Here is a 12,412-nt window from a genome sequence, read left to right as displayed (position 1 = left end):
CTTGTCTTCTATATTTTCATCCCCCTCGAGCTTCACATCCTTGCTGTCACAGCACAGGAATTGCCACCAGCGATTTTCCTCTTAAAAAAATAATCCCTTCTGCATTCTGCAAATTAAAAGCTCTGAGTCCCACAATTACTACTTTCACAATCAAGATCCCAAATGTCCTGCCAGTGCAGAGTAGGAGAATAAAAGAAAAGAGAGCAGCTCACTGAGAGTGACGGTGTCGTTGATCCTGAAGCTGCAGAGCACTCGGTCGACGTTGCGGGCGTGTCGGAATCCATTCCCCCTCACCACCACCTGGAAGGACTCTGCAGGAGAACAGGCATTGGACTTCATACAGAGCAAGGCAAGGAAAGGTCATTTAGACAAGGCACATCTCCAAAGTTTTCACTTGCTATCTCTTGAGCTCACAGCTGAACAACTTTTAAGTCTGAAAATGGTTAAAAATTGAACTTCCACTCTCTCCTTACCCAATTTCAGGTTGAATTTTTAGAAACAGGAAACAATTCACTACAGAGGCATTTTAACAGACTTGCAGTGAAAACAGGAAGCTTTGGGGACATTGAGCTTTGCCCTCCCCAGGTGGCCTGTGCTAGGGAGAAGGTTTAAATGGCAGAAAATTTTGGGTGAAGAAAGGCAGAAGTATCTTTCCATGGAAAGAAAAAAATCTTCTAGTGTGAGATAATTTGGAGAAGTTTAAGTGTTACTTTCCCAAAATCGTGTCAGTTGCCCTGAGTTTTGTCATGTCCTGCCCTACTGCTGTGCAACCACCACGAGGCCTTGACTGGACTCATTTCCATATGATGACAGGGGATTTTATCAACAGACCAAGGTTTCAATCTCTGGACAAAGTCTGATCTCAGAGTCTGTGGGCATTTCCCCAAGTCTTCCTCTTTGCTGTTTTCCCAGACCAACTCCACAGGGTCTCCAGAGGCTGTGGGTGCCAGCAGGGAGCACCAAGGACAGTCACAAACACCTGAGCCCTGAGCTGAGCGGTGCCTTTTGGAGCAGGCAGGGCTGAGCAATGAGATCACATCCTCACCAGCCTTTGAGACCACTCTCTACCATCCCTTGATATTCCAATTACTTCAGCCTAGGACTGGGAAAGGTTTATGGACTTCCTGCAGCCTCCAGCATGAAGAATGCCTTGCAAGGAAAGCACCACTTCAGACTCTCAGCTTTTGACTCGGGGCCACAGTCCCAGAGCAGTCCTGGCAGCAGATCCAGGGACTCAGCTCTGCTGCTCCCTAGGGCGAGGAAACAGCCCCCACAATTCCTGTGACTATCTGGGAGAGTCACTCAGCTAATCCCCACTGAAGTTTGGCTGGGGAATGTGATTTGAACACAGAATGTTTCACTGCCCAAGACAAGGCAGGAGTAACTCAAGACAAGGCAGGAGTGACCTCAGTGCTCCAGGGACACCACCCTGGTTTAGAGTCCCCAGGAGCACCAAGGAACTGAGGTTTTGCAGGTTCAGATTTCTCCCCTTTGCATTTTACAGTCCTCATCTCCTTTCATCTCCCCCAAGGACCCGTGCACTGTACTTGTCAGAAAAAGCAGCTTTGCTCCGGAATCTGGGCCCTCTTCCAGGTCCCGCTCGTTTACAGCCAAGTTGCAAATCATCCCAGCACATCCAGCCAGGGAAGCTGCTCACAGGCCCATTGTGTGTTGTCTGAGAGCATTTGGGAAGAATAGGGAGGGGGGACAAGAGCTCTGTTCTGGAGTGTGGGGGCTGGTGAATCCTTAAGAGAGATCACAGAAGTCTCAACTGCTGGGGAATGAGAGTTCAAGTACAGTCAAAGACCTGTATCAGTGATGTCAGCTGGGCCATGGAGACCCTGGCTCTGCTTGAGGCTGAAATGAACTGTACAGTTCACCCTGCAAAGCCAAATCATCCAGAAACTGCCGTTCCAGAATGATGAAATTAATTCCTGCAGTTTCTGGGACTGGTCAGCAGCACAAGAGTGGCCTCAGGTAACACAGAGCCCACATGTTTCCTCCTTGCAAAAGAAAAAAAAAGAGGAAAAAACTGCCACCACTCTCCAAGGATGTGCACAGAAACACAAAAACACGAGGTATCACAGCTACATCTGCAAACATTTATTTTAAAGACACTAATGCACATAATTTTCATAGTCAATGGCACTTTCATTACTCTCAGAGCCCTCAAAGATTAAACTCCCTGCAGTCTGAGAGCAATGGACTATTTGCCCAAACTTGGAAACTGGGCCTTTGAATTGAGGATCTAAATAATTACAGGCATTTTTCAAGGATAACATTGCTCCTCTTGTGAAGTACTGGCCAATTTCTGATGTGAAGAGTTTATATTAAACCTCTCTGCATTTCCTCTCAGCTGACTCTGCTGGGTACAGCTGTGCCCACCCTGCCTTCCCTAAGGCACAAGGAATGGGAGTGATGAATCAACTGACAAAGCATTAAAGATGGTTATAAATGATGATTATAAGTCATCTTCTGGCTCATGACATTATATAAGCAGCAATGTTTATCACTTGAATAAGTATGTAAATATATCTTTAAAACAATCTCCAGGAGTGTAAAGTGGATGTGAATGTTCCAGCGATTTCATTTCCCTTCCCAAGCATTTATGGAACATCACTCCACGCTGAGACTGTCACAGCAATCATCCACCATGCCAAGGGAGACAGGGCCCTGCCTTGGAGCCTATTTTAACATAGAAACTATTTAATTGAACAGCCAAAATGATGCTTAAGTACCATAATTCATGGCAATTATGCCATCCTGGCTTCAAAAATCAAAACTATGTGGTACATATGGAACATAAACCTGATGCCAGGTACTTATTGGGCATTTAGCCTGGTGTGCATCTGCTGGGAAAATGTGGCTACTTCTGGATGTTCAGGTGTGCAGGCAGTTCCTCCAGGAACAGGAGATGCAGGATCATTAAAGCAGCTGCTTTGGAAGTGAAGACAAATAAGTAACAACTGTGTTACTTACTGGGACTGTCAATATATGGTAAAGAAAGATGCAGAACTTGTCAGAGACTTGTCCTTCTCCACAAACCTCAGCTGGGCTCCCAACCTCTCTACTCAGGGAGTGCTACACACTCAACAAACAGCTGGGATGCACTTCATAAAATGTGAAGAATTCAGAGAAGCAGATGGCAGAGGCCAAAATAATTCTCTGGCTTGCTTTGGAAAGGCTGGGTCCTGCTGAATGAAGAGGCACCTGCAGGGCTTTAGAGCCACAGTCAGGTCAGAGCAAGGACAAAGAGAGGACAGGATGAACACACGAGCAGCAGACTGATGGTTACACTCTAGTCCTCAGTCACTGTATTGCCCCTCAATGCCTGAGAAATGTTCCAAGACTATTGGAAGCCTTCAGATCCAACTGTGCCCATCTGATGTTCTTCATAGTTTCTGAAGCACTTCCCTCACCAATCCTCCAAGATGATGAATTTTGCAAAACTCTGAACCCAATCAAAGGCTTATTGCCTGATTTGGTTTGTAATTATGCAGCATAACTACTTCAAGTCTGGCACAGTCCGAGTAAGACAGACTGCTTTGACAGAAGAACATTTAGGGGAAAGTATGGAGTTCAGGTCTTTTCTGTAAGAAAATCCCACTTGACATAATTTGGTAGAAGTGGGAGCTGTGCAAACTATTCTAAGGTGAAAAAGAAATGCAACAACAAAAAAAAAAGGCAAAAGATTTAGCCCCAGGTAATCAGTGACTTGTACACTTTCCAGCAATTAGAGATGGACTGAAAGTTGTGTTTTAGGCAACATGAATGACTGTGGCCTCAGTTGTACTTACCCCCTGCACAAATACTGGAAGGCTCTGCTGCCAGGATTTCTATGCAGGATTTCTTCAAAATCTAAAAGACAGACAAAATGTCATGAAGTACCTCAGACTGGTTGCTACAGAAACCCAGCTCTGGAAGCGTGAGTGCTCTCATCCTCACATTGACGCTTAACTCAAGGGTGCACTTTGCATTCATGGCACAATCTCAGCTTTTCACCTAAACCAGCCAACCAGGTGACATTGCTCCTCTTGAGCTGTTAGAAGGTGATGGATGCCAAGCTCTCCACCATCCCAGCACAGTCTTGCCTTAGTCCCCAGTGCCAGCTATTCTGCACCCACCACGGGTCCCTCCGAAGGGTTATGGAGGCACCGTCATCGCCCTCCCTTCACGTCACACCTCCCTCTCCAAAGTTATTCTGGAGCCCAACACTCCCAACAAAACAGCACAAGTGTAGGCTAAGCTGTTTAGCTCTGCATTAAAACATCCCACAGAGCCACTTCTCAGGTCTCAGCCACAGGGGTTACAACTTCTTTCGCTTTTAACCTGATTTATGAGAGCACACCTGGGGGTGTCCTCAAAGCTGCTTGTGACTTCAAATCAAATGCACAGCCAGTTGTTGTTTACTTCACCCAAACTCAAATGAAGCAGCATGTCTTTGGCAGGGCTGTCTCTGCCTCTAACCACTGTACGTGTAGACAGTGATTTACACGTTGGGCCAGGCTTGGCCAAGCGCTCGAGGGCAGGAGGAGCCGGCTGAGCTGGACACTGGTTATTCCCACATGGTGCTGAAACTGCCCCAGCTGTTATTTGAGGTCTTTGCCCTGCTCTGAAAACCAAGTCCAACTCTTCAGTGCCCAGCAAAGCCGTGCCAGTGCCCGTGACCCCCGAGAGAGCAGGACCAAGAACTGCGGGGGTTCAGCTGAGCAGCCCCTGACTGAGGCAACACCGATCAAAATTCAGGTCGGCTCCAAGAGGCAAGGAAATGTCAGCCAAGCATCATGACTCAAATCCAACATGAAAACTATTTTCCCAACTTTAAACTGAAACATCTGTAAGGAAAGAACAGCAACCAATACAATAAATTCTGTAAGAAAAAGATAACATTTTTTTTCTCCACAATCACGGCTCGCTGCCTCAAATACCCGATTGCAAAAGGTACCCAGAGAGCCAGCATTTATTTTTTAGAAGTTTTAAGGAGAAGATTGAATTACTCAGAAGCAGAGCTGGTAGAGACTGAGAGCACCAAGGGACTGAAGGAGGCAGGACTGTCTGAACTGGTGGCAGGTGAGGAGAGGGAAGCTTTGCAGGAACAAGGTTATACAGGAACTGTCAAGTGGAAAAACAGAGAAAGTCAACACTTGAGAACAGAGCTGAGAAGCAGTAGAAGAATCTGAAAGATAGAATAAGGAGAAACATGAAGAATGTAAAATACAATCAATACTTTTCTTTTTTTTAATAAAATCAAACCTCACAGGATTAAGTTTGAGATTCAGGACTTCTACTCAGCAAACATTTTGTAAACATTCCTGCTGTTGCCCAGCTTGGATGGGGGTGGAATAGCAGGTGTCTCAATTAGATGATGCAGATCTCCCAGTCCAGTCCAATCCTTTTACACAACCATAAAAAACTGGCCTTAATGGCTTTTTACAGTGCCAACTGCAATATTTATTTTGATTTAGATTAAGTTTCCAGTGCTCCAAGCACCCACCCTAACTTAAAGTGAAAATCAGGCAGCAATAACTATTGCAAAAGAATTCCTTTATGTCTCTTCCTCATTAAAAAATACATTCAAAAAAGACTTCAGTGCCTTCACCGTAGAAGATTTCATCAGGTCTCTTATTTCCTGAGGGGTGCACAGCCCTGGGGGCTGGAGGTGCAGCTCATCCCCCGTGTGGTCTGGGGCCCCAGGGAAGCAAATCTCATGGAAGAGTGGTGATGGAATCTCCCAGGTCCATAAACCACCCCGAGAGCAGACTGGGAGAACTGACTCTACATCCCCACTTTCACAGGAACAACCCCCACAGCTCTGGGGGACGTGGGGAGTCCCTGCAGGGCTCAGGCAGCTCTGCCCTGGCACCCACCCAGGGAAGTGTTTGGAGCAGTGCTCACTCCTGGTGAGGACACATCCCGTTGTCTCCTGCAGCACAGCTCAGGGACCCAGCTCAGACTCCCAGATCAGGCTCCTCCTTTGCTCCATGGGGCTCCAGTGATGCTCCAGGCTCTGAGACAGGCTCCTGTCCATATTTACTGACATGCCAGAGGAAGAACGCAGCACATCCCTGTGGGAGCCTGGCTTTGTGTGCCCCAGGGAGCTCTGGCAGGGCAGAACTGATTTTAGCACTACCTGTGACTAACTGACCTTTCTGCCAGGGGAGGCATCAAGGGCCAGGGGAGGCCCAGCAGGTCACCTGGACCCCAGAAACAGAGGGAAGACGGGGAATGAGATTCTGCAGCTTTACCTTGGTGTTCTGCTCCACAAACACAGACAGATTATTTCACCACAGCAGTTTCTTATACAGTTTTTTCACCAAATTTGGGAATTCTCATTAGCAAACAGGATGCTGAAGTGTAATAGAAGGTTACTGCCTAATTATCATTAGTGGGAATGACCTGCACTCTGAGGCCAGGTACTCATTAGCAGGCTCTGTTCAATTACTGAATACCAAAGTCTGTTGCCAATTATAAAACAGCCATTTATTTATGAAGTGTTTCCTGTCCAATAATATCTACATGAGCTAAGTAAAATAAATACATTTAAGTCCTTTTTAAAGATGCATTTGGGGGAAGAAAGAAGTAGAAAGCATGACTATATACCATTAAAACTAATGAGAAGCACTGTGCAGTGGAGGCTGGGGGTTCACATCCTCTCCCTGGGATGGGTAAGCCAAGAGGCTCCAGTTGTTAACTTGCTCTTTGGCCTGTGCAGAAAGTCTGGCTGTGACAGAAGACAGATTCAGAGTATCTTGCAAAGGAATTAACTTTTTCTCATCTCTCTCCCCCATTCAGGGGGTCTCAGCCCTCTCCCTGCACCAGGGAATCCACAGTTTATCCCTCTGCCAGTGAAGTTTGAGCAACCAGCTCAGGATGGGCACACCAAACCATCACCACACCTCTCACCCTTTGCCTATTAGATGCTCACACTGAGTTGTCACCAAAGTTCCCCCCCTGCACATATCCAGCACTGCGGTTTGTCCCAGGAAACATTGGTGTAACACCAGGATTCAGGGACAGTGCATTGCCAGCTCTGATTTCCTGGGGTGAAGGAGCACACTGACCTGTCACATCAGTTCTGAACTGCCACAGCAATTCCAAGAGCTGAGACAAGTCCTGAAAAATACCAAGGGTAGGTGGCATATCCTCTGCAAGAGGGTCCTAAGGGAGCACACAGGGAATTAAGCTTAAAGGGATGAATCATTTGTACAATTTATACAGACAGGGGACAGTCCCACAAAGTGGTTCATACTTCTTCCTTTCTAATCCATCACAACTGGTCCATGAGAACTGCAGCTCACTCAGGCTCCTTGCTAAGGGACCCAGGATTCCATCTCTGAGGTAAGTTCCAGGCTGCTGCCATGGTTTAACACATTCCAAGGATCAGGGAGTTTTTCTGACTGCTCCTCAGTCAGCTTCTGTTACAGGCTCATAGCAAAGCCATGACAGGATCCCATCCTGACTTTCATGTTGCTTCATGCTCATTGCCTCCAGCACTCCTACCAGACACACACTGAGCAGTCACTGAAGCTGAGTTTCAGGTTTTCCTTCAAAGATTTGCTCCATTTGCTTTAAATTGACAGGTTATGATTTGCACAAATTTTTCACAGCAAAGGAAAATTTAGTAAATTACTTCAGCTCCTTCCCTGAGACCCCCAGCCTGCAGCAATCAGTCAGTCTGCTTCTCCACCAGCTTGTTCTCTCCTGACAAACTCAAAATCCCCATCACACAGGGGGAAGCTGAAGTTTTAGCAATGGCTTCTTCACAATGAGGAAGACAAAGCAATTGGTTTGCTTAATAAAAAAGTCAGATTGGAACTCACAGGAGAGAAAGGACCAAACCCCACAGTGCACTGAACACCTTCAGCTCCCACTTTAAGAATCATGTTTTTAAGCACAGCTTCAGTGTGGGACTGGATTTTCACCTCAGTTAAGCACAGTCTCCAGGGGGGAGCCATAACTTGGTGGTGCCTGGAGGAGACAGGACCACACTGAGCACATCTGCCTGCAGCTGCTCCCTCCAAACTCCCTGGCTCCCACAAAAAAGGAAGGGCAGGTGCATGGAAACATCTGCAGCCCCACCACCCTGAACATCTTTGCTCAGCAGATTGAGAGGCCCAGCTGAGGCCAGTCTTGAGCTCCACCACTCCCAGCTCCCACCCTCTGCCTCATCCCAGGGGGACTTCAAATTCCCAGAATCACAGAATATTCTGAGTGGGAAGGGAGCCCACAAGGATCATCCAGTCCAGCTCTAAGTGAATGGCCCGTGCAGGGGTTGAGCCCACAGCCCTGGAGTTATTAGCACCAGGTATTAGCACCAGGTATTAGCACCAAGCTCTGACCAGCTGAGCTGCACATGCAGAGGGCTGGGAAAGCCCTGCTCCTGAGGACAGGGAGGAGGGAACAGTCCTGGCAGTCACACCAAAGCCCTGCAGTGTAAAACCAACCCAGGTCTTCACATCTCTAGAGTTAATTCAAGCACTAATCCCCACAGGCTCATCATTTGATCTTTGCCCCCTTGTGATAACCAGCAGGTTGTAGCCTAATCAACCCCCTCTACAGTGGCTGAGCATCCTTGCTGTGCCAACTCTTATACAGGAACTGAAAGAAGCTTCCAAATCCCAGGGCCCTTTCCCGTGACCACAAATGCTTTGTTTGCTCCAACACAGGGATGCTTTTGGCAAGGACAAGAAAAGAAGGAGTGAAGGACCTTATTTTCCAGCTAGAACAGGAATTTACAGATTGTTTATGTTATTCTACAGTTTGATTAACGTCCTCCCTGTCATTCCTCTCACACACCAACCCACTTCCCTTCTCCCCATTCTACTGCAGAGGCTCCACTCAAATCCAAGTGATCAGGTCATGGATTCATTACTGTACAATTGCACTTCCCTGTGACCCTCCTTCCCAGGGCTGGGAAATCTTGCACCAGTCAGCTCAGCTGAGGCAGTTCTTGATTGGGTTCCTGAAGGCTGTTCTGTATAACTGGGAAGGGAGTCAGAACTGCTGCTGGAATTCATTAAAAACATCTGCAAAGGGAATGCAGAGCTGGGGAGCAAAGTGGTTCTTCTTGTTTTGTTGCTTTCTGAAGTGACATGCAACACCTGACTGCCTGAGAGAGCTGGGGCAATAGAGCCACGCTCAGACAGTGCCAGGAAAACCAATAAGCAAGATATTGTATTCCATCTCCATGTGAGAGCAGCAGGGAGAACTGAGCCTGAGCTGAGGGAATGGTTTTGGTTGGTATGACACTGTCAAAACAGTGTGTAACCACTGTAAACAGAGAAATGTGAGACCCCCCCGGTGAACCCCCTTGCCCAGCTCCACATCGGACCTTTAGCTGAGTTTTATCAGCTCTTCCAAAATGAAGAACACACGTGTCCTTAAACGGATTTCCCATCCTTTGTAGCCATGGGAAGCACCCTAATCAGCCCAGCCACTCAAAATGGGCCAGCTCTTCAATGCTCCACCCAGTTCCCGCAGGGAATGCCAGGAATTGGGAATAGGGAAACCTCGATCTGGGGAGGAGAAGACCAGCCCATCTGCCAGGAGGCTGAATGCAGAAAGCAGAGGCTTGGGGATTTTGGCCTACAGAGCAGGATCCCTTCCCCCATTCCAGCAGGGAGCAGTGCAGCACATCCCCTGGGACGGGACAGATGGAGATCCCAGAGTGCCCTGACCCCTGGCACAGGATGAGCTCCAGCACAGCCCTGCTGTCCCTGCCTGGGGCAGCCACGTCACAGACTGTCACCCTGTGCCTCTTCGTTCACTCAGTTCCTTCCCACCAAGGAGGGAGACAGACAAAGGTCGTCTTTGGGCTCAAAGTTGATAAACTTGACCTCGAAGTAGTGATTTTAGTACAAACAAAGGTCAGTTCTTTGGACCAAATGATTAAGTGATTTTTCAAGCAGGTCCTTGTGAACACAGGAAAACCAAACTGCAAACACATGATTAAAAGTACTTACAGAGTCTATGATCCCCTGAAGGGCTTCAAACCCATCGTTCACTGGGAAGACATGATCTTTGCTGTCGGCAATCCGAGCCAGCTGACAGAGCAGGGAAAGGAAATAAAACAGAAATGCAAAGAATGACATAAATTAGCCAGCAGGCAGCAAATTAAGACTTCTCCAGACTCATCCACTTGCAGATAAAAACCTCAAATGCTCAAGTACTCTGTGTGGATTGCCACTGTATTATGGTTTATTAAGCAGTGAAAAGTTAATCTCTTTAGCCTGATTGATTTTAGAAAGGATCAGAAAAGGGCTTTTAACTTTGAAAGCAAGACTTCACGTGGCTTTCAGTGGTGCCCAGAGCCTTTAGTGCAAAAGCTGTCTCCTACATGATTGTAAACCACCCCACTCAGTAACTCCCCAGCCAAAAGAGGCCACAGCATCAACACAGGCAGCAAAACACTTGGACACATTTAAACCAGGGAAGTAACCAAAATTATTCAGTATTTTCACATGTAGAGAAGGCTAATAAAAATGTGTTCTGTCAAGGGTTGGACTTGATCTTGGAGGACTTTTGCAACCTTCAAGATGCTGTGATTTTATGAAATTATACCCCAGCTGGAGCCCTGACTCACCTTCCCTGTCAGGGCAGAGGTTTGACTACTGGTCCTACACTCAAACATTAAAGAGCCAAAAAGAAGAAAGCAGGGACCTCTCAGGAGATATTTTCCAAGTGGAGGTTAAAAGGTATCGGGGAGCATCCAGAAACCTCCACGACAAGGAAGAGGGACCTTCATGAGGTGGTGGCAAGGTAAGGGGAACCAGGACAACACCTGCAAAGAGCTTCATGCAGGTCCAGCTGCCAGTGGCAGACTAAGGGTTAAGCCCAAAATCTCAGCCCAACTCAGCAGTAATGAGCTCTCCATGCATCTGCTGGAGCAGACTCAAGTTTTACTGCTGCAAGGCCAACCTTTGTTCCAGTAATTCTCTCCCCTGGCAGAGGTAACCCAGCCCAGAAGGCCTCTCTGGATTTTCCTGTAGCACTGCAAGCTGGAGGCAGCAGAGCAGCCACACATTCCTCCCTAAACCCCACGGGCTCCAGCTTTCCAGCTCCTGTCACTCACAACTCCCACTTCCCCAGCTGCCAACCTCCTGGTTTGCATCCAGAGAAATACTCCAGGCAACTTTCCCCTGCCTGCTCCAAGAAGGGCAGCAAAGCAGCTCATTCCTTGTTGGCTGAGCTGCAGAAGCCTCTGTAAACTAGGATGTTTACAGTTTCCTCAACTCACTCCCCATGGTCCTCCTCCTGGTCCATTCTGGGACTTCAGACACAGTCGTCTAATTCCAATTAATTTCTTCAGCATTCAAATGCCTTCAAGTAGCAGCTGTCTGAGGCCTGTTGCTTTAGATCTGGTCTCTTCGGCATCTTTATTCCCTCTTTGCTTTTTCTATGACTTACTCTGGGTTGCACCAGTCTCTGGGTTTGGTTTGAAGGAGACTGTTCTACACCAAGTTTGGTTTGACTCCTTTTTTGAAAGATGAAAACCTGGAAAAAGTCTTTCAGCCTCCACTTTGGGGCTGTGCAAGTGTTTCACTCATGTCAGAAAAATGTCAGCTGTTAGTGTGTGAAATATAATTCATGGGCATACCAACATTCATATGACAAATTTAGAAGTCAGACTATCAAAGGGGAAACCAGCGTGAACTATTACTGTCACTAATGAAGGTGTTTGCTTTTGACAGCACAGTTTTCCCCTGAAGAGAAACCTGGATTGAAACTGAGCAGTTCTATGGCAATATTTGTGTGGGGAAAAGATGTCCCACAGCCTGCTCCTCAGGCCAGACAATGTACTCTTCTTCAGGTGTCTTTTCCTCTGCTTTTCTGCACCGTTACCAAGAGTATCTGGGCAGGCAGAGGGGCAGCTCTCCACAGCTGGAGACTTAGACAAGGACTTAAACCCAACACCAGACCCACCACTTCAGGTGGGCACTTTGGATCGTCGAACAGTCGACAGAAGGAGAGGAAAACTACTTGGGAACCTTGAGAAGGGGATTCAGGAGTGTGTGCCCGTGTTCAACCTGCACCTCTGCCAAGCACCTCAGACAAAAAAGGAGGCTTCTTTACCTGGGTCTCGTTGAAGTCCTTCACACCCACACAATACACTGTTGCTCCCAGGTCACGCGACCGATTCGCCTGGAACGAGGAAAGGCAGGATGACACGGATGCAAATGGGATGGGATGCAGGTTTCTGAAAGGTCTTAATCATAAATTTAGTCTTCCTCTGCCTAATGAGCAGGGAGGGCTTGTCAAAGGAGAGTTTTAAAAGCTTTCCTCCCTGACTCTGTAAATTCGGGTTTTATCTGTTTCTAGAGTAGCTACTGTTTAGTAAAGCAAATCCCAAGGTATTTGGTAGTTTTTTTAAACCTAATTAGTTTACCTCTTGAGTGACTTCAGCTTCCCAAAA

At 47.3% G+C, this 12,412-nt stretch overlaps 1 protein-coding gene across 1 annotated transcript in view; it reads right to left on the bottom strand.

The window, feature by feature from the left end:
• Positions 1-12,412, bottom strand: part of ANTXR1 (ANTXR cell adhesion molecule 1) — a 101,940-nt gene that overhangs the window by 72,213 nt on the left and 17,315 nt on the right. Inside the window, exons 7-10 of the mRNA XM_027715532.2 lie at positions 12,073-12,141; positions 9,963-10,043; positions 3,798-3,858; positions 213-311 (exon numbers count right to left, since the gene is read on the bottom strand). Of these exons, the coding sequence (XP_027571333.2) occupies positions 213-311; positions 3,798-3,858; positions 9,963-10,043; positions 12,073-12,141 (310 nt within the window). The remainder of the gene's footprint in view (positions 1-212; positions 312-3,797; positions 3,859-9,962; positions 10,044-12,072; positions 12,142-12,412) is intronic.

The sequence above is a fragment of the Pipra filicauda genome, unplaced genomic scaffold (genome assembly GCF_003945595.2).
Source record: "Pipra filicauda isolate LSUMZ 115617 unplaced genomic scaffold, ASM394559v2 scaffold364_size791107_pilon, whole genome shotgun sequence".
NCBI lineage: Eukaryota > Metazoa > Chordata > Aves > Passeriformes > Pipridae > Pipra > Pipra filicauda.
The sequence above is the reverse complement of the archived record's forward strand: the minus strand, read 5'-3'. Positions and strand labels throughout refer to the sequence as shown.